Source organism: Varanus komodoensis, unplaced genomic scaffold (assembly GCF_004798865.1).
Source record: "Varanus komodoensis strain SLA01 unplaced genomic scaffold, ASM479886v1 scaffold13_3, whole genome shotgun sequence".
Taxonomy (NCBI): domain Eukaryota; kingdom Metazoa; phylum Chordata; class Lepidosauria; order Squamata; family Varanidae; genus Varanus; species Varanus komodoensis.
Window position 1 is genome coordinate 9,336,368 of NW_025335409.1, and position 27,133 is coordinate 9,363,500.

The window sequence follows — 27,133 nt, forward strand, 5'->3', positions numbered from 1 at the left end:
ATCTGAACTTATTTCTGAGTAAACATTCGTATGATTGCACTGTTAAAAGCACTGAGAACCTTGGTTCAGTACCTTTGCACTGTTATTCCTGCCCACATTGACTTTGCACAATCTTGCTTCATGCACCAAATCTATATTGAGGCTTTTATCAAATTTGACATTTCTCCTAATTAGTGAAGACCTTTTAAGATAATCAAATTGTCTCCTACAAACATGAACTTATTTCATTACCCATTTTCTCCTTCCCAAACATTTTTGAACAACTTGAGGGTTGAAATACTGCATAGCTGAACTAATGAATTATTCTTCTGGAGGACTATTCAGCAAATTTCCAAACTATTGATCAGATTTGTTTGAAGCCAGGAACAATGTTCTTCAACAGTTTAAAAAATTAAGACCCTAATTCAGGTGGCAATTGTATTCACATTGTGTCTAATATTACTCACTGGCAACAGTTTGTCTTTAAAAAATGAGTTGCAGATTCTTATTCAAATTTATTTATTTATTTGGGATACTTGTATTCTGCCCCATTCGCATAAGCCTCAGGGCAGCTTCCAGCAAGTAACAATACAAAAATATAAAAATTGGACACATCCAGGCAATAAATAAAACCAATAAATAATTTAACAATTAATTAAAATAACATTTACATAAAAAGGTCTTGGCCTGGTGCCAAAAAACAAATAATGACAGCACCAGGCGGACCTCACTGGGGAGTGCATTCCATAAGTGGGGCGCCACCGCAGAGAAGGCCCTCCTCCAGGTATTCACCCTCCTAATATTTTTCACTGAGGGTTCCTGGAGAAGGGCCTCTGCCACTGATCTTAGAGGGCGGGAGGGCAAGTATGGACGCAGGCGCTCCTTCAGATACCCAGGTCCAAAACCGTTTAGGGCTTTATAGGTAATCACCAGCACCTCGAATTGAGCCCGGACTTCAAAGGGGAGCCAGTGAAGCTGACGGAGGACTGGGATTATATGAGAACAACGCCCATTCCCCGTCAGCAACCTGGCAGCTCTATTTTGCACCATCTGAAGTATCCGGACTGTCTTCAGGGGCAGCCCCATGTAGAGCGCATTACAGAAGTCTAATCGGGAAATAACCAATGCCTGTATCACTGTTGCCAGGCAGTCGTCCTCCAGGTAGGGATGCAGCTGATGGATTAGCTGAAGCTGATTGAAAGCGCTCCTCACCACAGCCGACACTTGAGCTTCCAAAGTCAGCTCTGGGTCGAGAAGCACTCCCAAGCTGCAGATCCTGTCCTTCAGAGGGAGTGCTACCCAAATCAGGACAAGGTCCAGGTCCCCCACCCTGGAGCCCGAACCACCCACCAACAGGACCTCCGTCTTGTCTGGATTGAGCTTCAGTTGGTTGGCCCTCATCCAGCCCATTACCTTGGCCAGGCACCGGTTCAGTACAGCCACTGTCTCACCTGGAATGGTTGAGAAAGAGAGGTAGAGCTGGGTATCATCAGCAGTGAATAGGCAGCGAACTGGATTTCCCCAAAGCCGCCTTTAACAGAGCAATCCAATCTATGTCTACTTGAAAATATATCCTACCAAATTCAATAGGATTTATCACCAAGTAATTAGGAATGAAAGCAAAATCATAATTTCTTTTAGTCCCCCCAAAGTTTTTTTTAACTTGCTTTGATAACTCTATACCACCCCTTCCCGTATGCTAAGATGTACAATTTTACAATCACAGAACACTAATAGCAACAGCAGTTGCTGAGAGAGAGAGAGAGAGAGAGAGAGAGAGAGAGAGAGAGACGAAACTCTGAAAAGACAGATTTAAACGAGCAACAGAATGAATTAGCACTCTCAAACCTTTGTTTTCTTAGACAATTCCCATCTACATAGGAGTTCCTGTGAAAGAAGCCTCTCCCCCTTTGTTGGCATTTTTTTGAGTTACAACATACTTTAAACTTTAAAAATAATTCATAGTTGGGACTTGCATGGATCCTGTAAGCAATCGCCTATTTTATTGGCCTACATTAAAGCAGACAGAAGAAAAAGTTTGATCCCCCAATCTTGGTAGATTTCTGAAAAGGCGCTCTGTAGACCCAGAAAAGAGGTCTCATTGCGCAAGTGCTGTTACTCAAAGGCGTGTTTATTTCGTGCAAGCCTTAATGAAAAGAACATTTCTATCCATTTTCAGAGTCTGCAGTGTAACAGTCGCGCATATTCTATCGATTAGAAAGAGTGTAGGGAAAAAGGCTCCCCCATTCCCCCGGTCTGGTCTGAAAGCTGCGGCCAAGGGATCAGTTTCTATCCCCTGGAATACAGTATTTGTTCTCAAATATTTTCTATATGGAACCGGGGTAAAATACAAGGGGGAACCTGGGGCTGCACAGCACGGGGGGGGGGGGCAGTGTTTTGGTTTGCACTGCAGACGGTCTCGGAGAGTTTCTTACTGTAGTCTGCCGCGTCTCTCAGGAACCGGGTCCTGACATCAGCAGCACTTCTAGTGCCCCAGCCCAGGCCTAGCAGTCCCGAAGAGAAAGAGGAGGATTATTGCGCAGAGGTAAACAAAACGGCAGGGGCCTCCGCGGCTTCCATTTTCCCAGGCAGCCCTTGAACTCGTCTCTCCTCTGCAGAACTGCTTATCAGAAAATGGGCCAATCGCTACCCTAACGCCCTCCCGGCCTCGCTGTCGTCCCTCCGGAGCGTTCACGCCAGCCGGCAAACCACTGCTTCCCACTGTCGCGAGATCCAGGGAGTTGCTTCCCATTAAGCCAGCTGTAGACATAAAAACCTTAGAGGAGTGACGGTTTCCTGAGGACGCAGTTTCCTGGTTCTTTTCTACGAGAAAGTGAAGCGCTGCCACATAAAACAACGGAGTGATGCCAAACCTGGCCGGACAGTAGCGTGTTTCGCCACAACCCAGCGCTCGGTTCCATGCATAAACCTGTTGTTCCCTTAAATTGCAAGCGCAAACTTCCGTTCTCCAAGCTGAAGTAATACCTGATTTATAGGCAGTACGAATGCCCGTGGGAACACACAGCTGCACAATCTCAGCAGCACTGAAGTTCTGAATCTCCCTGCTGTCTTGATATGCAGCGGACAATTCCACCCAAGACAGAAGTCTAAAATAAAGCTTAAAGTCAATCCAGAGGCTATGCTCCAACATAAATCTTTTTGCATAAGTTTACAATACCACCTTAGTCTAAGCCTCGTTAGTGAAAGATCCTCGCGATATTGTAACGCAACGATTTATTGGCTGAAAATGCTGCAGGGCGTTTCGTCTCGCCCGCCCCGCTATTCTCTTTAGCGAAAGATGAGGCGGGGAGGAGTTAGGGATGGAAATCTCGACATATTCGATGTCTCCCTCCTCTTCGCGCTCAGGGGGAGCTGAGGTAATAATTCGCTTGTTAAAAATCCGTCTCGCGATGTTTAAGAACAAACCACGCACCAGGAGTTAGGAAGGAAGGCGAAGTCTCGCGATAACCGGTCGTGGATCTTGGCTCATCTCTTGACCGCCAGGTAGTGACTGCTGTGTGCGAGTGGCGGTCTCATTCTTCTCACCTTACCTACCTGCCGGTTTCCTCATGAGGCCGTTCGGCAGGCCGGCGCTTCCTCTGTCTTTCTCTCGGACTGCCGCCATTTAAGAACGCGGCGCAGCAGACGGAAGGTGCAACGGGATAGCGGGGGTCTCTCCACATCCCCCAGCTCGGTCCGGTGGCTGATGAGGAATGTGCTGTGACCATCGGTGAGTGCGTGTGTGTTTGTGCGCGCGCGCGCTCGCTGCCCGCTTGTCTGTCTACATAGTGGTGTGTATGAGGAGAGCGAGGGGTTGTTGCTCTTTGATTGGCTCGCGGGGAGGCAGGGGAAGGAGCGCGCGGGCGAGCGAGCGCCCGCGAGCGGGCAGGTGCCTCCCGCCCCGTCATGGAACGCGCTCCGCTGGCATGTCGGCGTCTTCGGTGAAACGGCTCTTTCGAACAGAGGTCGGCACGCTCGGGGCGAGCAACCTTAAGCCTCTTCTTGTTCGGGGAGGGAATTTGTGGGATGTGGCAGGTTTGGCCCCCGCGAGGCGAGAACAAACTGATGCAGAAAATACCGTGCTTGAAGAGAAAGATGTCAGGAAGCTTCGATTACCCAGGAATAATGGACTGTGAGGGGCATTCGTGGTGTATCCCTTGCATCAAGCGTAATATCCTCTCCTGGCCTGACGAGGCAAACAGCTATTGTCACAGTAGGTGGGAATTCCAAGATGCTACTAGATCAGCCTTTGGCAAAGAACGTTGCACGGTGGCCTCTCAGTTCACATGTTTGGCAGCTGCACCATTGCTATTAATGGTGTATAGAGTCCTAGCATAGTTGGATTGAAAGGGGTCTGTAAGGCCATTGGGGACAACCTGGTGTTCTGTGCAGGATTTTCAAGTTAACTATCCCTAACAGATGGCTGTCCAGCTGCATCTTGGATGCTTCCAGCGTGGGAGAGCCCACAGCCTCCCTAAGTAATTGGGTCAATTGTCACATTGCACTGACAGTCAGGAAGTTTTTCTGATGTCCAGCTGGAATCTGACTTCCTGTAATTTGAGTCCATTATTCTGTGACCTGCATTTTTGGACTGTCGAGGGATGGTCCAAGGAATTACAGACCGGTTCAGCTACTTGAAAACACTATTAAAGATTGAATCACTAAGCACATAGAGGGACAAGCCCTGCTTTAAAAAAATTAGCATGGCTTCGGCAAGGGGAAGTCATGTCTCACTAACCTATTACAGATCTATGAGAGTATCAGTAAGAATGTAAACAGTGGTGATCCAGTGAACATTGTTTACTTGGACTTCCAGAATACCTTTGCCACAGTCCTGACCAAAGGCTCCTGAGCAAACTAGGCTGTCATGGAATAAAAGTGTGTGTGTGTTGTGGGGGGGTCCTCTTATGGATCCCTAACTTGTTGAAGAACAGAAGAGAGAAGATTGGAATAAATGGCAATTTCTCCCAATGGAAAGATGTCACCAGTGGAGTCCCTCAGGATTCTGTAATAGGACCAATGCTTTTCAACCTATTCATAAATTATCTGGAATTAAGAGTAACTAGTGAGGTGGCCTAGTTTGCTGATTACACTAATTTTGTAGGGTGAGTGCAACTAAATGGGATTGTGAGGAGCTCCAAAAGGATCTCCAAGCTGGTAGAACGGGCTTCAAAATGACAACTGTAGGTCAGTGTAAGCAAGTGTAGAGGAGTGCATGCTGGGGCAAAAAACCCCCAACTTCAATTATGTTCTAGTGGGATCTGAACTAGAAGTGACTGCAAGAAAGGGATCTTGGGGAAGAAGTGGAAGGCAAACTCCATGCAGGGCATCATTAAGAACAGAAGAGAAAATAGAACTGCCAAAATCTTACTTCTCTTATACAAAACCTTATTGTGAGCACAATTTGAAATATTGTGTTCATTTCTGGTCACCTTACCTGAAAAAGGACATTGTTGACTTTGAATAGATGCAGAGAGGAGCGACTATGACAATTGGGACTGTTCAGCTTAGAGAAAAGGCAAGTAAGGGGAGACATGATGGAGGTGTTTAAAATAACAGACAATGAGGAGAAAAGTAGAGAGGAGACATTTTACTCCCTGTCCCATGACACCTGAATCCAGGGTCATCCCATGAAACTGACTGGTAGGAGGTTTAGGACAGATAAGTACTTCTTCACACCATGTATAGTTAAACAATGGAATTTGCTGCCATGGGAAGTGGTGATGCTTGCCAATCTGGATGCTTTAAAAGGGGATTGGACAGATCATGACGGGGAGGCTATCAGTGGCTACTGGCCTTGATGGCTGTGTGCTACCTCCTTTATCAGAGGTGGCATGCCTGCATACACCAGTTGTTGAGGAACTGGCAGGAGGAGATCTTATACCCATCCTGCTTGATGGTTCCTGTGGACAGCTGGTTGCCTTCGTGTATACCAAGTACTGGGCTAGGTGGATCTTTTGTGTGATCCAGTATGGCTTTTCTTATGTTCCTGTGTACTCAAGTTGAAGTCTAACTAGTGCTGAGGAACTAGCACTTCATATGATTTGGAAGTGATACTTCTATTAATGCAACATAAAGTAGCATTTGTCTTTTTTACAGCCACTTCACTTTGTTGACTCATTCAGCTTGTGATCATATTCAGCTTGTAATAATTCCAAAATCCTTCTCATATGTATTGTTGAGCCAAGCATCCCTCATTTCTTGTAACTGTGCATTTTGGTTTCCTTTTCCTAGGTGCAAAACTTTACATTTACCTTGTTAAATTCCATTCTGTTGTTTTCAGCCCAGTGCTCCAACCTATCCAAAAGGCATTGCATTTAGTTTCTGTCTTCTAGAGTATTAGCTTTCCACCCAATTTTGTGTCAGCTGAAGATTTCATAAGCATTCCCTGTACTCTCTCATCCAAATCATTAATTAAAATGTTGAAGAACACTGGACCCAGGACTGAACCCTTCAGTACTCCACTTGTTACCTCTCCTCAGATAGAAAAATGTCATTTGCACAACCCAACAAGCTCTGCTGGACTTTTTTTTTTTTTACTACTGTTGCTCTGTTATGTCATCTGAACCCTATCATTGAATTTCACAGGGTGTGCTTGGTTTGTGGAAAGCACAAAAAGAAAGGGTTTCCACAGACTATTCTATGGTTCCTTAGTACCACAATGACTTGTTGTGTTGTCTGAACATGGACAACACAACTCATCATGGTACTGAGGCCTGAACTAGACATTCTCTTGTCAAGAGTGGGCTGTTGCCTCTCTTGCCAGTTGGCTAGCCAGAGAGCACTGCTGTTTTGTGCAGCTGTCAGAGAAATCCCCAGTCTACTTGCCTCTTGTCCTAAAAGTCTTCTTTGGCGCATGAGTGGAAAGAAGCTGCACTGCTTAGCTTATTCCTCCACTGTCCCCCCATGCACATGCCTGAGAGAAATTTCGCACATGCATGAGCATAACAGGTAAGAGTCAGCTGGGGGTTGTGCGCAATTGGGGGTTGCACCACTCACCTGGTTCCTTCTGTTCCCCTTGTGTACTTAAGAGAAGCCCATGCCTTTTGCCTGAGCATGGATCAGGCACACTCCTTCCCCCACTGCTCCAGAAAGTCCCCTCTGAAGAAGAATGTGAGGATGTCTGTTCAGCTCCTTCATTCTCTCTGCTGTGCTTCAGAACATTAGCCCTATTCATACAATAGAGACTGTTTGGCAAAATTAGTGAGCCAAATTCAACTCATGATCACATTTGCCAAAGTTAGGAGCCTCATTGGTCCCTGTAGTGTGTCTTAGGATACTGCCTAAGCAGCAGTCCCCAACCTTTTTGGCACAGGCGATTGGTTTTGTGGAAGACAGTTTTTTCACAAACCAGGTGAAGGGATGATTGAAACACACTACATTTATTGTGCACTTTATTTTTATTATTACATTGTAATATATAATGAAACATAAAACCATAATGCAGAATCAGTGGGAGCCCCCCCCCCCCCCCGCAGCTCAGCCCATATCTGCTTCCGAGTTCCCTCACCTCTCGCATACATGCTGCCCTGCTTCTCCACACCACTTGCCGCCAGGCGCTGCTGCTGCTATCTCCGCTCCTTCCTTCTTTCAAGGCCCAAGACCCTAAAGGGTCGTAATGCTAATCTGTATTTGCAGCCACTCCCCAATGGTGATACTAGTACTGGGGAGCAGCTGCACATACAGATGAAGCTTCACTCACTTGCCAGCCTCTCACCTCCTGCTGTGTAACCCAATTCCTAATAGGCCACAAACCGGTACTGGTCCATGGCCCAGGGGTTGTGGGCTCCTGGCCTAAAGGATTTAAAGGGAAGGAGAAGAGTTGCCTCCATGAGCCCAATTATCTTTCAGGCACATTGAGCTAAAAAGCCCTGAACCAGGGTTGCTTCTTGTGACACATGAACCCAATCTTTGAGTCTGATTCTGTAATCATCTGTGGATCCACCTGATCTAGCCCACTTTTAGTTTGCTAATCAAGTTATCCTGGAACATTTTGTCAAAAGCTTTGCTGAAGACAAGATATATTATGTCAATAGTATTCCAGCAGTCCACAGGGAAAGTTATCCAATCAAATATGAGATCATATTAATCTGGCAGGATATGTTCTTCACAAATCCATCTAGTAATCTAGATTACAAGAAATCTAGTAATCACTGCAGTGTTTTCAAGGTGTTTGCAAATTGCCTGCTTTATGACCTGCTCCAGAATTTTCCTGGGGATTGATGTCGGACTGACTCATGTACAATTCCCAGCTTCCTTCTCCCTTTTTGAAAATAGGAACAACATTAAGTCACTTGGCACATCACCCATGCTCCATGATTTTTCAAAGATAATTGACAGTGGTTCTGAGAATTCTTCTGCCAGTTCCTTTATTACTCTAGGATGCAATTCATCAGGATGTGGAGATTTGAACTCATTCAAAGCAATGTGGTGTTCCTTGCCATTTGATTTGTTTAGAAGCAAGGATTTGCATACTAATATATCATGTGTTGGTTACATTATTAACTTTATGTAATTTCCCCTGCAGATGATATAGTGAAGGGAGAATTGTTCATGAAGGATTATACCAGAATAAATTTGTTAAAATTGCCACAAGATTCTTTTTGTAGCAAAAACAATAACAACCTTTGGATACTTTTAAGTGCAGACTTAAATGATAGGTGCACATCAACAGGAGAAGAAACCTACATTAAAAGTATAAATCGGTGATCTGAGGTTCTTGTGTTCAGTCGTCCTTGTTCAAGAGATTGTGTCAGTCAAGCTGGCTAGAATGCTGCTGGTCTCTCTTCTCTCCTTCAGATTTGCCACAATTTTTGACTCTAATAACCAGGTATTATTGTCAGGGACTCTAAACTAGAATGGCCTAAAGGTCCCTTTGTCCAACCATGAGAGACAACAAGCCAACAGGAAGATTAAAAAAACAAAAAACAAAAGCTTTTTATTGAAACATACAACAATACAGACCACTTCATTTTTCCTTCATAAGAAACCAGCATCATACACTAACTAACAAGCCACATGTTTTAATATCTTTAAGAGCAAACTCAGTCATTGGTCATTTTAGCTGTTAACCATCCATACATTGATCCTGCCTTCTGCACCTTGCTATCTAGAGAAAGTAAGCCACATTCCATACTTATCTTAACAGTGAACAGTTAAACACAAACTTAGGTGCCAGCAATTGCCTTTTCCATGCATGACTGCTTTCTCAGGTTGGCACACCATTATATATTTGACTTTAATAACTTTGTCGCTGTGAAGAATCCTTGTGGGTTACATGACAGACCGGATGCCACACATTACTATGTGACATGCCAGAGGAAATTACAATAAATAAAGTAATTGTGGATCAAGTTGTTGAATTCTCATTTGCTTTGTTGTTGTTGTTGTTAGTCACGAAGTCGTGTCCGACCCATCGTGACCCCATGGACAACATTCCTCCAGGCCTTCCTGTCCTCCACCATCCCCCGGAGTCCACTTAAGCTCACACGAACTGCTTCACTGACTCCATCTAGCCATCTCATTCTCTGCCATCCCCTTCTTCTTTTGCCATCTGTTGTTCCCAGTATTAGGGTCTTCCCCAGGGATTCCTTCCTTCTCATTAGGTGGCCAAAGTATTTGAGTTTCATCTTCAGTATCTGGCCTTCTAAAGAGCAGTCAGGGTTGATCTCCTCTTGGATTGACTGGTTTGATCGCCTTGCGGTCCAAGGGACTCGCAGGAGTCTCTTCCAGCACCACAATTCAGAGGCCTCAATTCTTCGGTGCTCAGCCTTCCTTGTGGTCCAACTTTCACAGCCGTACATTGCAAGTGGGAAAACCATAGCCTTGACTATACGCACTTCTGTTGGCAGGGTGTCTCTTCTTTTTAGTATGCTGTCTAGATTTGCCATAGCTTTCCTCCCCAGGAGCAAGCGTCTTTTAATTTCTTGGCTGCAGTCCCTGTCTGCAGTGATCTTGGAGCCCAGGAAAATAAAATCTGTCACTACCTCCATTTCTTCCCCATCTGTTTGCCAGGAACTGAGAGGACCAGATGCCATGATCTTAGGTTTTTTTATGTTGAGTTTCAAGCCAACTTTTGCACTCTCCTCCTTCACCCATATCAAGAGACTCTTTAGTTCCTCTTCACTTTTTGCCGTTAGAGTGATATCATCTGCATATCTGAGGTTGTTGATATTTCTCCCAGCAATCTTAATTTCAACTGTTGATTCATCTAGGCCCGCCTTTCTCATGATGTGCTCTGCATATAAGTTAAATAGGCAGGGCGACAGTATACAGCCTTGCCGAACTCCTTTCTCAATTTTGAACCAATCAGTGGTTCCGTGTCCAGTTTTCACTGGACACATATGCTTCTTGACCCACATATAGGTTTCTCAAGAGACAAATAAGATGGTCTGGTACTTCAATCTCTTTAAGAACTTGCCACAATTTGTTGTGATCTACACAATCAAAGGCTTTAGCATAGTCAATGAAGCAGAAGTAGAGGTTGTTCTGGAACTCCTTAGCTTTCTCCATGATCCAGCGTATGTTGGCAATTTGATCTCTAGTTCCTCTGCCTCTTCGAAATCCTGCCTGTACTTCTGGTAGTTCTCAGTCCACATACTGCTGGAGCCTAGCTTGTAGGATTTTGAGCATAACTTTGCTAGCATGTGAAATGAGTGCAATGGTGAGGTAGTTTGGCATTGCCCTTCTTTGGGATTGGAATGTAAACTGACCTTTTCCAATCCTGTGGCCACTGTTGAGTTTTCCAAAGTTGCTGGCATATTGAGCATAGCACTGTTACTGCATCATCTTTTAAGATTTTGAATAGCTCATCTGGAATACTGTCACATCCACTAGCTTTGTTGTTGCTCAGACTTCCTAAGGCCTATTTGACTTCACATTCCAGGATGTCTGGCTCGAGGTCAGTGGACCACCCCATCTTGGTTATCAGGGATGTTAAGCTCTTTCTTGTATAGTTCTTCTGTCTAATCTTGCCACCTCTTCTTAATCTCTTCTGCCTTTGTTAGGTCCTTGCCATTTTGTTCCTTTATCACGCCCACCTTTGCATGAAACGTTCCCTTTATATCTGCAATTTTCTTGAAGAGATCTCTGGTCCTCCCTATTCTGTTGTTTTCTTCTATTTCTTTGCACTGTTCATTTAAGAAGGCATTCTTATCTCTTCTAGCTATTCTCTGGAATTCTGCATTCAATTGGGTGTATCTTTCTCTTTCTCCCTTGCCTTTCGCTTCCCTTCTTTCCTCAGCTATTTGTAAAGCTTCCTCAGACAGCCATTTTGCTTTCTTGCATTTCTTTTTCTTTGGGATGGTTTTAGTTGCTACCTCTTGTACAACTCATTTGCTTGAGCGATTGCAAATATTTTCAGGCTGTATGGATTGTGACTGTCAGTGAAGTTCTACCATGTTTACAATGCTGGCATTTGGCAGATGTGTAGAAACACTGCAATCTGCATAAGCTATTGTAAAATAGTGATTTATGTAATAGATCTGCAGTGATATTAATTTTTTTGAAATCATATTAATATTTTGTTTCTCTACATATTTTTGTAAGAGCCAATTCATATGTTTGCTTTTTATGGGTATCTAGATGTGGGAGTCAAAGAAGCAGAATGTATAATGCATTTTCAGTTACATATAGTAAGATCCAGTTATTTCACAATGATTTTAGTAGACATGTTTACTCTATTCTGCAGTGCTTAATATAGTAGTAGTTTAGTCATTGTTTTATACATTTATGCAAATATCCCTTTTGGATTGATAATTGACATTACTGGCTCTCAGAACAGAAGTATTAATTAGAAATGTCTGTATTCTTCATTCCACATTACAGGCGGTGTCCATACCTCATTTCAGAACTGGTATTTGAAGGTTGCAATGCCAGCACTATTTGGACACAAACATTCCAATGTGATTCCGTGGTGCAGCTATTCCAGATTGGGTGTGGGAAGCTTTGATTCAAGTTGTAGCTCAACAGTGGACTTGCTGAGTAGTCCTAGTGACTATTTCAACTAAGAAAATCTCATATAACACCAACAGCTCCATGACATAACCAAGCCAGCTTGTAAGCCTGGCAGTTGCCCTTCACACTCACTCATATGGTTTTCTTTTAGAATTGTGCCTGTGTTTAAGGGTGTTTTCATAAGTGATGTAAACTAGGGCAATCCTATGCACACGTACCTCAGAGTAAATCCAATAGAGTTCATTGGACCTTGCTTTCAAGTAAATGTTGTGTTGGAATCCTTGATGCAGGATAGAAATGAAAGGAACCCATGAAAATTGGATATAAGTTTCCATCACTGTAACTACTAAAATTAACAAGATAGCCAAAATCAATTTAAGTATTACTTGTGAAATAAGCTCTTTTAGAATCTGTTTTGTAAGATGGCATTGATAGGGACCACTCCAGCAGCTTTATCAGGAGAATTAGTTAGGTCAGGATTAAGAGCAGTTCATAATAAACCTACATCCCTAAGTTTACTTACTTAGAAGTAAGGCCTGTTAAAATCATTGAGATTTCATTGTCTTGTAAGAAAGTACAAAATTGAGTATAAAATATTGAGTAGTATGTGAATATTTTTATGCCTTAATTCTGGACATGTCTTCATAATTACTCTGCTTGTTCAATATGTTCCTTGATATATTTTAGCTGATTAGGTTGGTGGTGGTTCTCATAAATCTGTTTTTTTCCACTGTGCATCTTGATTTTTTTTGAGCAACTGTTGCCAAATTAGAAATAAATATATTCCTATACTGTGGATCATCCATAGTAGACTGGTCAGCAGTTAAAAAGGTGACTCCATGCAGACTTTGCCTGCTACTGATTGTTCACAATAGTAAGGATCAGAGGATCCCATACCTATTAAAATGCTTTCTCAGATTGAGATGAAATAAGTTTGAATATTTCAGAGACTAGAAACATACTCAATACATTTTTGGAGTTGACAACATGATGTTGGTATTATGTAACAAATCTCTTGATTTATTTTATTTTATTTAGAAATGAGTTGCACAATTGAGAAGGCCTTAGCTGATGCAAAAGCTCTAGTGGAGAGATTGAGAGAACATGACAATGCAGCAGAAGCTCTGATTGAACAAACTACAGCTCTCAACAAACAAGTGGAAGCAATGAAGCAGGTCTGTAGTTTTAATTGTTCTTTTTCAAAAGCTGACTGCTTAAATATGACTATTTCCAGATTTTTTGCAGAGACCAAAGGAGTAAAATGCATCAGGCAGTTCACTATATTGTTACAGCCTATGAGAAATGCTGTCTTATTGGCTGTATATCTGTGTGTTATAATTGAAAAGGACTTTATAGCTTTTTTAACATTTGAAACCAGTTGAAATGATACACTGTTTAAGAGTCTTCTAAATTTGTATATATCCAGACTTAACCTTTAGATTTTTACATAATATTGCTGATTGTTTAGTTGGAGTTCCAGAAGGCTTTTCACAAAGTCCTGCACCAAAGACTCCCGATCAATCTTAGCAGTCAGGGAATAAGAGGAGGGGGTTCCACTATGAATCAGTAATTGGTTAAAGGACAGAAAGCAAGAATGAATTATAAATTCCTCCAGTGGAGGGAAGTAAATATCTTAGTAACTTACAGGGATCTATATTGCAACCAGTGCTTTTCAAATTTTTCATAAATGATCTGGAATTAGGAGCAAGCAGTGTAGTGGCCAAGTTTGCTGGCCAAGTTTAACCACACCAAATTATCTAGTGTGGTTAAAACAAAGAGGGATTCTGGAGCTCTAGACTGAAGAATGGGCATAAAAATGGGAAATGTCAGCAGGTGTAAAGTGATGCAAATTAGGACAAAAAAAAATCACACTTCCTGTATAAACTGATGAGAATGTGGACTAGCAATCACTGACCAAGAAAGAGATTTTGGGATTGTGGTGGACAACTTAATGAAAACATCAAACAACTACACTTAGAATATTGTATATAATTCTAGTCACCACACCTAAAAAGGCTAATTTAGAATTAGAAAAAATGCAACAAAGGGCATTGAAAATAATCAAAGGGCTGGAGCAATTTCCCCATGAGAAGAGATTGAGACGTCTGGCATGGTTTAGCTTAGAAAAAAGGGGAGTAATAGGAGACGTGACAGAGGCATACAGAATGGTGTAGAGAAAGTAAATGAAGAGACCATTTTCCCTCTCCCATATACTACTGTGTGTCTTTTGTTAAAGTTCTTCATTGTATAATGTATTTACAAGTGAAGCACATAAAATCAAAGCTTTTGGCAGTCAGTAGGAATAATTGATTTGTCTGTAAATGGATCTCACTACTGTACATTTTGAAAAGTTGCAGTACATCTTTTCTTGCTGGGACTTGAATATATATTCTTTCTAATGTTAGTCTTCATGAACATGTTTATCTTTTATTAATTTTGTAAAATTTTAAGTATTTATATTATGCTTTTCATCCAGGAAAATAATGTAAATTACATTTAAAATACCCACTAAAATAGCAGTATAAAACAAAATGGGCATGTGAGCAAACAGTCTATTTTCTCCAAAGATTTCTTAAACAGTAGTGCTGTAACCTGCTATTTAAAGCATGTTCACAGAGAGGATCAGATTAGTTGTCTTTGAAAGACAGTTCTACAATTTAGGCACCACCTCTGAGAAAGAGCCCTGCCTTTTGTATCTTTTATATCTACAGCATTTATTTTGCATATATCTAAACAGACTGTATGTTTGCATTAAATTTCTGTCTGACGCATTTTAAATGTTTTTCTTTCTTTCTGTACACCATAAGTATATATCCACCCATCAACAGAGAATGAAGTTAACTCTTGCCCATGACCTCATATATTATAATACATTTGTTAAATTTTAAGGTGCCACAAGACAATGAGCCAGTTTTCACATAATGCAAAGCCACCACAGGTGAATTTCCCCATGGGGCTTCCTGTTCAGGTGGCAGTTTCTATTTTTAATTTTCAAGCCACTTTGGGGGCATGTTGTAGCTTGTTACTTGCAAATTCACTAGTACTGGGATGTTGAAGTGTGGAGAGGCATTCCAAATCTCTTCGGCAATTTTAAGGTTGCTTGTCCGTCACCCCAACAACCCATCCTTACCTAGTTCACCCATAACGGCATAGTATAGCAAGCTCCAATGCAGCTTGAATATTGAAAATGGCCACCATAACAAGAAGCCCCGGCAGAAAATTCACCTGCTTTCATTTCTTGTTACATTTAAATTCCTCTTACTTCTAGGTCCACTGGTGAACCAACCATAAGTACCTCTTTTATGTTTGAGTTAAGTTTCATTTGAGTTAAGTTGAGTTAAGTATTCATTTTTGGAATATATTGTAAAACTTCAATTTATTCACATTTTGTTTTATTTTTTAATCTAAGATTACACTTACAGTGTATTTCCACGTAAATTCAATTAGATAACGAGATCTACTTCTAAGTAAAAGTACTTGGCTATATACCTTACATATCATTTCTCTAACAGTCCAATTCTGTGGGCACCTGGAAAAAGCTGGTGCTGTAACTTCATTCCTGTTCAGGCTACTTGCTATCCTATATATCAGGTGGCACCTTTTAGTCCATAAGTGTGGCATTTTCTGTGTGCAGTGGAATTGTGTTCAATGTGTTTCTCTCACATTTCTGTTTCACCAATCCTCTCCTTTTATTATATTTAGGTTAGAATCCCCAAGTGGGTCCAGCTGAATTAATTGGTGTGTTGCAGACAGTTGGTAGTTTATACTCTCTCCTGCACTATGTAGGAACTGTTTGGCTGATGTGCTTTGATATTTGAAAAAATATTAATGAATTATTAATCATGCTTTGTCATCCCATCATTGTGCAAGTGATTGTTCTTGGTACCATGTTTTTAATAAACCCGCAAAGGGTACTAATCTACTTGCCTATATGTATCTCTTGCTATTTGTGGCACACTGACATACAGCCAAAAGTAAATCTCTTACCAAAAGAAATCGCTTCCTGTTTACTTGGAGGTGAATCTCGGTGCAGATAACAAAGCAATAATTTAAACTTCTTGCCTGATTCTTTGTTCAGAAAATATTTTTGCACAGCATTCTACACTGTAACTGCACCAATGATATAGTTCTACTATCTTATGCTTGTGCACTGCTACAGTTATGCATGTTTTGCTGCAGCCTACCCACACTTGTTATTGTGTGGATGGAATGACCCTTGCATCCAGCTATACTCACTTTTTGCTTTCATGCTTTTCAAAGGCAGAATACTGTGAAATTGACTGATCAGGCTTTAATCAGTAAACTAGTTGAACTATTTTAATTATGTTGATTTCATCAGAACATTACTTAAATATTTTAAAACTTCATTTATTTTGCATTTTAATGAGTGTTGTGTGTCTGTTCTAGTATTCAGAAAAACTATGGCAAAGCTACCTCCCCACATACTGTTCAGAATATACATTGACTTTTGAAAATAGCCTTTGGATGAAAGTGATATTAATACTGACTGAGATACAAAGGTATTTTACCTATAGCTATGTCCAAGGGCTTACACATATGCAGTTGGATTTCTGGCTTACTTTCTTTAAAGCAGCTGATCTCCCAGGCCAGTTTATAAGCTGCTTTTGGACATCTACTTAGTTTCTTTAAAAGATTATTGTGGTAGGATAGGCTTCTGTTGAAAAACACAAGGTCAAGGTCCTCTTGGACACATTTGACTGGTTGGTTTTTGCAAGTAAGTTGAACTTTGCTACTGGTAGCAGGTTTGACATTCTTATTATCATTCTCTTTATAAAATATCCATTTAATTTCAGTACCAGGAAGAAATTCAAGAGCTTAATGAAGTAGCAAGACATAGACCCCGCTCTTCACTGGTTTTGGGTATTCAGCAGGAAAACAGGCAGATCAGAGAATTACAGCAAGAAAATAAAGGTAAACATATATTTATTTTTTTATATAGTGAGCCTTCACTGTGCTCAGTCAAGGATGAACCTCATTCTGAGCATTTACATAGTTCTAAAATTATACCCCATTAATGGTGTCCCAAGGATTCATTAACATTAAAGTAATTTATTAATAATGTTTATTACTAATAATAGTAGTTTTGTGCTAAAAATAATAATACCAAAATACCTCTTTCCAAATGTGATGCAGATCACACTACTGTGATCTGCCTGAAGTAGTAGGTGGGCACTAGGCATAATATTCTACTGTAACAGAAATCTGGATTGATTTCATAGTCTTCTGATCACTTTATTCTACAGTAACAATTATGGCTTTATTATAGTTTAAGTAGGTTGAGGATTATAGTTAATATTTTGCCAGCATCTCATAGTCCCATCCAGCTGAGCTTTTCTGAGTGGTTCAGGACATTTTCCAATCTGGCTCATTGAAGGGGATCATTGAACCCTCGGTATCTTGCTGCGATGAATTTGCTTGTCACTTCAAAGATAAAATTTTTCAGATCTGCTGCAAATTGGATTCCACAGTTGGCTTGATTCTGTTAAGAGAGGTATCCAGGGCACCATATGGTCCTTGAAGGAGGCTGTGATAAAACCATTCCTAAAAAAAGTTAAACCTGAACCCAGGGGATATTACCAACTATAGGCCTTCAGCGAACATCTCCTTTTTGTGCAAGGTGTTTGAGCGGGTGGTGGCTGGGCAACTCCTGGCACTCTTGGATGAAACAGATTATCTAGATTCATTTCAATCAGGTTTCAGACCTGGGTTTGGGATGGAGACTGCCTTGGTCACCCTATAGGATGATCTTTGCTGGAAGAGAGACGAGAAGGGTGTGAGCCTGTTGATTTTCCTGGATGTCTCAGTAGCTTTTGACATCATTGGCCATGGTGTCTTTCTGGACAAGTTGCCTCCTATCTGGCTGACCATGTCCAGAAGATGGTGCTGGGGGATAGTTGCTCTACCCCATTGCAGTTATGTCATGGGGTTCCACAGGGCTCAATACTATCCCCCATGCTGTTTAACATCTACATGAAACTGCTGAGAGAGGTTATTTGGAGCTGGGGTCTGCAATGTCATCAGTACGCTGATGACACTCAGCTTTACCTCTCATTTTCATCAAACCCAGGTGAGGCAGTTTTTGTTTTCAACCAGTGTCTGAACTCTTGGATGAGGGCCAATAAATTGAAGATCAGTCCAGACAAGATGGAGGTACTATTGGTGGGTGCAACATCTGATCAGTTGGGATGCCTTCAACCTGTCCTGAACAGGGTGACACTTCCTCTAAGGACAGGGTCCATAATGTGGGGGTGCTTTTGGGACCAAAAGTATTGCTTGAGTCTCAGGTGACTCAGTAACCAGGAGCGCCTTCTTTCAACTACATTTGATTTACCAACTTTGGCTCTACCTGGACAGACAGAGCCTTGCCACATTCACACACACTCTGGTAACCTCTCAGCTGGACTATTATAATGTACTCTACATGGGGCTGCCTTTGAAGATGGTCCAGAAACATCAACTGGTTCAAAATAGGGTGGCATGGTTGTTGGTAAGAACTAGTCTATGCACACATGTCATGCCAATTTTACACCATCTTTATTGGCCACCATTTGAAGTCTGGGCCCAATTTAAAGTGCTTGTGTTGACATATAAAGTCCTAAATGGCTTGGGACCAGCTTACCTGAAGGACTGCCTTCTCCTGTATATACCTACCTGTCACTTTAGATCAGGTTCAGAGGCCATTCTGTAAGGAGGTGAGGAGGAAGACAAACAGAAAAAGAGGAACCTTTTTGGTGATCACACCCCAGTAGGCTCCCAAGAGTAGTTTGCCTGGCACCTTCATTGCAATCATTTCAACGCCAGGCAAAAATGGTTTTATTCTCCAGACATTTTAATAATTGACTTTTATTGTAATTGTTTTTTAAATGAATTGTTTTATATTGTTAATTCACCACACTTAATCCACATTTTAATACTCTCAGTATTATTGAGAGTAATATATTACTGTTATATTTATAATGTTTAAATGCTTGATTAGCTCTTTTATACTACTGTTTTTATTGACTGTTTTGCATTGTTGTGTTGTGAACTGCTTAGAGGGGCTGGTTGGACTATTAAAGCAGTGTGTAAGACAAATAACTATTATCAAACAGAAGTAGCCATTATGCTTGCATAGGATTTTCTGTGCTCATTTGAAACGTGTTACATTTATCTTGCTAGAACTGCGTACTTCACTTGAAGAACATCAGTCTGCCTTGGAGCTAATAATGAGCAAATACAGAGAACAGATGTTTAGATTGCTTATGGCTAGCAAAAAGGATGATCCAGGTATAATAATGAAGTTAAAGGAGCAGCACTCTAAGGTAATATGTCTTCAAAAATATATAAAACTCTTGTAATGTTTTATTCAATTCCTCCTACTTTATACCAGCTGCTAGGGTTCTTTTATGTTTTAATTGCATCTGAGATGAATCTACATGTGGCTAAGCCTCATTACAAATTCTGGGCCTAACGTCTCTGTGGCAAAGTGGCAGTGGGAAGGTATGAATTGCATAGAAGAAAATATGGGCATGAGGAGAAATGCTTTATTCTTTACTTACCCAGTATTTTTCCTTGGAACTTCTGATTCCCCCTTCACTTGTATGTATCAGTTGGTAGCAGGGTGTGCAACTAAATAAGGTTAATCGCTTACCTAGAATAAGTTCAGTGACCAATATAAAAAGCACCAAAATAACTTTCCATTTACTATTTAGGTTAACTCCTCAAAGGACTAAATGCAAACTTTTTTCAGTCCTTTTGAAGACTGAAGGAGAATCCTGCTTGTTTGGTATAGAAATAGTGGTGACAAGTATGGAAAGTACCTGAAATATTTGGGATGCAAGCATGATTCAGAAATTTATTTTGAAGTAGTACGTTTAGGTACATAGTACAGTGTGTGTTGCCACAGGATTTGAAAAAGTCAGTTTACATTCCAATCTCAAAGAAGGCAATGCCAAAGAATGTTCAAACTGTCATACAATTGCACTCATTTCACATGCTATTTTATGCTCAAAATCCTACAAGCTAGGCTCGAGCAGTATGTGGACCGAGAACTACCAGAAGTACAAGCAGGGTTTCACAGAGGCAGAGGAACTAGAGATCAAATTGCCAACATACACTGCATCATGGAGAAAGCTAGGGAGTTCCAGAAAAACATCTACTTTTGCTTCATTGACTATACTAAAGCCTTTGATTGTGTGGTTCACAACCAATTGTGGCAAGTTCTTAAAGAGATGGGAGTACCAGACCATCTTATTTGTCACTTGAGAAAACTGTATGTGGGTTAAGAAGCAACAGGGAAAACTAGATACGGAACAATTGATTGGCTCCAAATTGGGAAAGGAGTTCGACAAGGCTGTATATTGTCCCCCTGCCTAATTAACTGATATGAAGAGTACATCATATGAAAGGCTGGGCTAGATGAATTGTAAACTGGAAGTAAGATTGCTGGGAGAAATATCAACAACCTCAGATATGCAGATGATACCACTCTAATGGCAGAAAGTGAAGAGAAATTAAAGGGCCTCTTGATGAAGGTGAAAGAGGAGTGTGCAAAAGTTGGCTTGAAACTCAACATTAAGAAATCTAAGATCATGGCATCTGGTCCTTTCTCTTCCTGGCAAATAGATGTGCAAGAAATGGACGTAATGACAGATTTTATTTTCTTAGGCTCCAAAATCACTGCAGACAGTGACTTGAAGCTAAGAAATTTAAAAACACTTGCTCCTTGGGAGGAAAGCTATGATAAATCTAAACAACATATAAAAAGCTGAGACATCACCCTGCCAACAAAATTTCATAGTCAAAGCTATGGTTTTCCCAGTTGTAATGTATGGCTATGGGAGTTGGACCATAAGGAAGGCTGAGCACTGAAGAATTGAGGCCTTTGAACTGTGGTGCTGGAAAAGACTCCTGCGAGTCTGTAGGGCTGCAAGGCGATCAAACCAGTCAGTCCTAGAGGAGATCAACCCTGACTGCGCTTTAGAAGGCCGGATACTGAAGATGAAACTCAAATACTTTGGCCACCTAATGAGAAGGAAGGACTCATTGGAAAAGACCCAGATGCTGGGAACGATTGAAGGCTAAAGGAGAAGGGGATGGCAGAAGTTGAGTTGACTGAATAGGGTCACAAGAGAGATGGGTGTGGGGTTCAGTGTACTCCGGGGGCTGATGGAGGACAGGAGAACCTGGAGGAATGTTGTCCATGGGGTTGCGAAGAGTCAGGTATGACTTTGCGACTGAGGAGCAGCAGCAGTGTGTGTAAAGGTGCTGGATTAACCTAAGGCAGTAAAGATGTGTTAAGCTATATTTAAGATGGGAGGCTTAGATTTGTATGGCTGCTTTTTTTGCTGCATTTCTATTAAAATGTTCATACAGTCCAATTTGTACCTAACAACCACTTGATTAACCCATGATTGGACAGTGCCATTCAGGAGTAAACAAGTTTGTTTGCTGCCTGCTGTCGCTTTCACCTTGTATTTCTGGGTTCTTCAGTGATTATCATTTCCAGTTGGAAACAAACCAGAGGTTTAATTGAATTTGTTGTTCATTTAAAACTTTGCAGGCCCTGTCCCCAACATCAGCATATACCTGACTTCCATTTAATGTATGAAATCCTGCAAAGAGGTCTGTAAAGATGAGTCACTGAATGCATTTTCAGAGCTCCCTTGATTGAGGACCATGATGAGGCAGAATTTCTATCAAAGAAGCTTTGTAATTGTGTTCAGCAGAACATGCATATGGAACCCTATTCAGACATTTGTTTCACACTCGGTGCACGATAGTCTAAAATCCAATTGGAGACGGGGTTTATGCATATACCCATATCTTCCTCCCTGCATCAGTCCTACATGCAATTAAGTAAACATCTAAAGAGTGGTTATGTTGGAAAAAATTGGTAGCTTATTTTCCTACATTTGATAAGCTGTGTTTATGGACTGCACATACACTTGAACACTGTGAAGGTACTTGAAATGTTACTAGCACTTAATTTTACTTTATTCTTTTGTTCAGGAACTTCAAGTGCATGTGGATCAAATCACAGAAATGGCAGCAGTAATGCGAAAAGCTATTGAAATTGATGAGCAGCAAGGCTGCAAAGAACAGGAGCGCATTTTTCAGCTTGAGGTAAGTATGAAACTCAGTGGAAATTTCAAAAGTGAACAAGATATTTTAAACTGCAAAATTTAAGGAATAAATGAACAAAATTTAAAGCTCTAGAAGTTAATGATAATAAAACAGTTTTAGATATATCAAGGTAGCAGCTGAAAATTGTATTTTGAAAGACATTGCTCATATATCCACAGAATCTTAAAGTGTACTCTGAAAGAGATTCTCATTTGTCATACCTGTGCTAATAATCAGGCTCCCTCTATGAATTTTTAAATTTATTTCTACATTACTTTTTATAGTGCTATAACATTTAACATGTTATTTTGGGCAGGCTTCATTTGCAGTGGCACAAACAAAAACCTGTGTTGCTATAGCTAACTTCTAGTCCTATGGAAACTGAAGTATAGCTAGTGATAAACTGTGGGGAGCAACTTAATGGTGCTGTTTTTGCACAGCAACAGGAAGGATGGGAGAAGCTTCCACCTTTAAACTAACCATAGTTTCCTTTTACAACCCTGCTTGTGTAACTGTGTCTTTCTTAGAGTAACCAAAATCAACTGTATCTTTAGATCCTGATTTATTCCAAAAATGTATATATAGCTAGCCAATTTCATATGTAATGGCAAACTAACCAGTTTTAAACTAAACTGGTTAGTTTAAAAGTGAAAGCAGATGCCTCCGTCTCCTCAGAGCTATGCGTGAAGCATGTTGGTATATTGAGGGAAGGAGCCCAACATTTGTGCATGTGACAATAAACCATGGTTGTCATTCTCTATGCACCATCTCAGTGCATTAAGTGTAACATCTTAAGTATTTTATTTACCCACATTCACCCAATAGTTCATATTGTCTTTCAACAGTGAGAGAGCAATACTAATCTCTCTGTGGCCCAAGTTTACGTCCTGGTGAAATTTAGCTATGAATTTTATTTGTGCTCAGAGGCATTGTTTATTATAACAGCTCTGAAGTTCTAAAACTCAAGACACTTACCATTGAAATGAGAAGAGGTTATTCCCAGACATTCTGGTGTAATGTTATTTCAGTCTTTTTATCTGTGTGCTGGGTTTGTGGCCAATGTTCTTGTTCAGAGATGCCTACAGTTATGGCAGTAATTGTGCTTAGTAGAGTTAAGCCAGGGCAGAAGTTGTCTAGAAAAAGTTGCAGGATAAAAGGTGATAGCCTCTAAATGAGGTGTAGCACCTTGGCTCCTATATGGCTGATAAATGAGGAACTTGTGCTTCTGCTTGTGCAGTTGAATTGTTCCAGGCAGGTTGCCACTTACATAGGAAGAGCCCAAACAGGGGGATATCTCTGGTCAAATAATAGGTTGGCTGGTGTCCCAGCTTTAACTTTAAACTTTTTTATCATTCAGTGTCACACTGGGTTTTTGACATGCATATACTGTCTTTCTGCAAGAGCATTTGGGACAGTCTAGTTGAAAATAATTGCTTCTAGTCTAGTAACAAACTAGCAATAGCAAGGGAACCGAGGAAGAAAGGGGGATCCAAGTATAGCTGACTTGATAGAGGAGGGTCTTGCTGTCTTGCCATTCTAATGCTGTTAGGGGGGAAGTTCTTAACACATGTCCACTTAAATTCAGTGTTTATAGTTGCTTTATATTAAATTAGACCTATTTTACTCCTATTTTTACTCTTCCTTCTTGCTTCCCTTTATGGGCTATGAGAAAATGTCCATCTGCATTTTGGTTCTCTTACTGCTTAGATAATTGTTTTAAAGAAAAAATGTATCAAAAAACATTAAGAGTATTGTTTTTGCTTTTTACAGCAGGAGAACAAAGGACTGAGAGAAATCTTACAGATCACCAGAGAATCGTTTTTGAATCTTAAGGATGATGCATCAGAAAGTACATCTCTTTCAGCATTAGTAACAAACAGTGACTTGAGTCTGAGAAAGAGCTGAAGATCCTCTGGAAACTCTGTATAGCTACTGCACATAATAGCGTAAAGTATCAGGGTTCACTTGTCGAGCCTAGTACAGCATTACCAAGTTAATGCATCCTAGAGCAGATGAGTTTGATAAATTTTTACCATGTACAGAACATTAAAACGACTTATTTAAAATTGCCATTAGTGTCCAATGTTAATTGCCATAGATATAATTTCTGTAGGAAACTGTCTGATGTTGTCAGTAGAAATTTTATATGGAGCCATGCAGAAGAGCTGACAAATTAGGTGCACTATTTAGAAAGTCAAAACTACTGTTCATGTAGGTTACATAAAGATATACATAAGAATAAAAGTTGTGCTCCAGGGCTTATTCACTGCAGTTCTGATACCCTGTTGGAACTTGAGGGAAATTGGTTCTGCAGGTTTAGCGATTGGGCTAACTTGTAGGGCATTGGCTGACACCTTTAGTACCCACCTAACCTGAGCAGCTTTATATTTTTCAAGTGGATTGCGTTTTTTAACTGAAATGAATTAATACTAATGCACTTTTTTTTAAAGCAACCTCTCCTGGGATGGGGTGAGGGAACTACTGCAAGTGCTAGTACAGTCAGCCGTCCTCAATTTGCAGAACCAAGAAAAGCAGGAGAAAAGCTGGATTTGTCTTACATTTAGGAAAAGCTGCAGCAACTGCTGTTCACACTTAAAGAGACTGGTTACTAAATAGGATGTGGTCTAGTATCAGTCTGTGCTAATAGCAGCTAATAGAAATTTTGCACACTAAGTTCATTTCTCACATTAACTGCCTTTGAACAAAGACGGGGTAGTAGCCATTTATACTAGAAGTTGGAAAGAGCTGTTTGAGGCTTTTGATAAATTGATTTCAGTTCATATTGCACCAAATAACTTTAAAATGCTGGCCTTACTTTTTTACTCTTATCTAAAGCAAGTTAAGTCAGTCAGCCACACACCTATTAGTAAACAAAACAGTAATTGAATTAACATGTGGTTCTAAATGTACTTTCTTGTAGAATGTGCATTTTACAAACAACCTTATAAACTGTTCAAGAATTTCAGAATATTATTTTAGTAGTTAAAGAATAATTTTTGCTTTGCTCTTTAACACTTCTTTTGGCTCTGCCATAAATAAAACCTGGATCCCATCATTTTGTGCAGTGTTCTGTGTGCCCCACAATGCAGCATCTTGTACCTGCTGAAAAGCCACTTTTCAGTATTTGTTCAGGATGGTAGAGAAAGGAGTGGGTGGCTACAGTTGGGGTGTGGGATGGGTGACTTCCTCCTTCCCTATATTTGTGTATAAGATACTAGGGATCTGATCCTGAACATAGAAATGTTTCATGCACTGAAACAAATTAAGACTTCATTAAGCGATAACATTTTAAGGCATTTGGAAACTTTCTCTAAAGCAGAGCTAGCTGTTTACAAATGTGATATGCTAAGATGCTTGGCAATGTGGTAGAATTGGTAAATTTGTTCTAATATGCTCAGTTTTCTTGACATTTGCCATGAAATAATGTTAAAGTTTTGGTAAAGAAAAGGTTACATCCTTCAAGCAACCTAGCTCAAAGTGCATACTTCTAAGTACTTTCGAGACTATTCCCCAGTATAAGCCAATCTAACAAAAATGGGATAAATCCAGACTTAGTTGAACTTAGGTTTAAACTGATGTAACTTATTCTAAATCTAAGAATTACATCCCACCCACATATACTACATAGACAGTTACAGCAGGAATGTTGATAATAATGGAGCAGCTAAACGGTGAGAGTTAAAACTTCAGTCTAAATATTATAAAATGAAGTGGGATTAACTGCTTGAGTTAGTATGACCCAACTGAATCTGCCTGCATGATTCTGAACAGTCTACCCCAACTTTGGGGTACCAATGTCTTGCTACAATTCCCATAATCCCTGACCATTGCCCATGCTGTCCAGGGATGATGGCAAGTAATAGTCGGATATCTGTAGAGCCAGTGGGTAAAGGCTGATCTGTTTTTCTACTTGTTTCTAAAACAGGTACCTTATTTTAGGCTCCATTTATAAGTAATGTAACTATATTTAATTGGTATTATGAGATAGTTTTTATAGCATGCTAATTTATTTATTAATGGTACAGTGCACACTCATCTGTTAAAATACTTTCACATGAACTGTAAGCATGAATACAAGACTATTTGTATATCTGACATTCCAGTTTTAAAATTTGTCCTAGATTTTACTTACACAGGGATAAACACTTTTAATAAGCTGTTGACGTGTGTGGCTAACTTCCATCAATTCTGCTATAACTTCCTTTTGAATATATGTCCTGGTGCCTCAAGTTACTTGTGCTGGCACTCAAAAGAACATTGAGAGTGCAAGCCTATGCATGTTAAGACTGAAACTCAAACAAGTTCTGTAATTCCCAGCATGTTCCAGCCAAGAGGAACTGTAGAAACATGCATAGGATTGCATGCTAAGAGATTCTCCAGTAATTGAGATACCCGGTATCTTGAGGGGTTTGAATCCTAAAAGGTGGCCTAAAATATTTTTTTCAGATAAATGATTGAAGCATTTAGTGGTCGTCCTATGGAAAGAAACCTGTTCATAATTTGTATTTAGACATTTATAATTTGACTTTTCGAAACAAGCTGTAGATTAAAGAAAAACTAGCCTAAGCACAAACTTTTGTACAACTTTTTTCTCCCTGTGTTGCAGAGTGGAATTTCTGAAAGCTTTACTTATCCCCTTTGTAAATTAAAGGTTTTTTGTAAATAGCTTAAAAATGTATTTTCTTTATATTTGGAGTATAAGGAAGTAATTACCTCTCTGGGATTTGATTCAGCACAGTCAAAATGCAGTTTCCCCAGAAATCTTAAGATGTTAGTGTGGAAGTCTTCAAAGTGTAGAGGTTGTTACTTTGCTGGTAATTCTTTATGGATAAATGTTTGATTATTGACTTGTAATTAAGTGTAAATTATCGTGACTGTTTAGTTCAAACTTTTGGCTGTTTAACATTATCCTCTTCTCTTGTCCAAACCAGTGTAACTAAAACTTTGAATAACTTTCCTTTTGTGTGGCATGACAATTTTCTATATCATTATTTTTGTACTGCAGATGCTTGGAATTACCTTATGGTTGAGAATGCAGCCTGTACAGTAAACTTATTTTTACCAGTAAATTGGG

The 27,133-nt window shown here is 40.3% G+C and overlaps 2 protein-coding genes across 5 annotated transcripts in view; one reads left to right on the forward strand and one right to left on the reverse strand.

Annotated features, from left to right (window-relative positions):
* INTS13 (integrator complex subunit 13) overlaps positions 1-2,697 on the reverse strand; it is a 30,084-nt gene extending 27,387 nt beyond the window's left edge. For 2 of the 4 annotated variants that reach the window (XM_044423280.1, XM_044423277.1), the window contains exon 1: positions 2,415-2,697. The gene's annotated coding sequence lies outside the window, so the exon portion shown is untranslated. Of the gene's footprint in view, positions 1-1,392; positions 1,431-1,827; positions 2,279-2,414 lie in introns of those variants that run through there. The other 2 variants (XM_044423278.1, XM_044423279.1) reach the window with 2 other exon arrangements.
* Positions 2,698-3,288: 591 nt separating this feature from the next.
* On the forward strand, positions 3,289-27,128 carry FGFR1OP2 (FGFR1 oncogene partner 2). The gene is made up of 6 exons (XM_044423282.1): positions 3,289-3,709; positions 12,973-13,109; positions 16,749-16,866; positions 19,114-19,256; positions 21,946-22,059; positions 23,830-27,128. The coding sequence occupies exons 2-6, from the start codon at positions 12,975-12,977 to the stop codon at positions 23,962-23,964; spliced, it is 645 nt and encodes a 214-aa protein (XP_044279217.1). The 5' UTR covers positions 3,289-3,709; positions 12,973-12,974; the 3' UTR covers positions 23,965-27,128.
* The last annotated feature ends 5 nt before the right edge of the window (positions 27,129-27,133 follow it).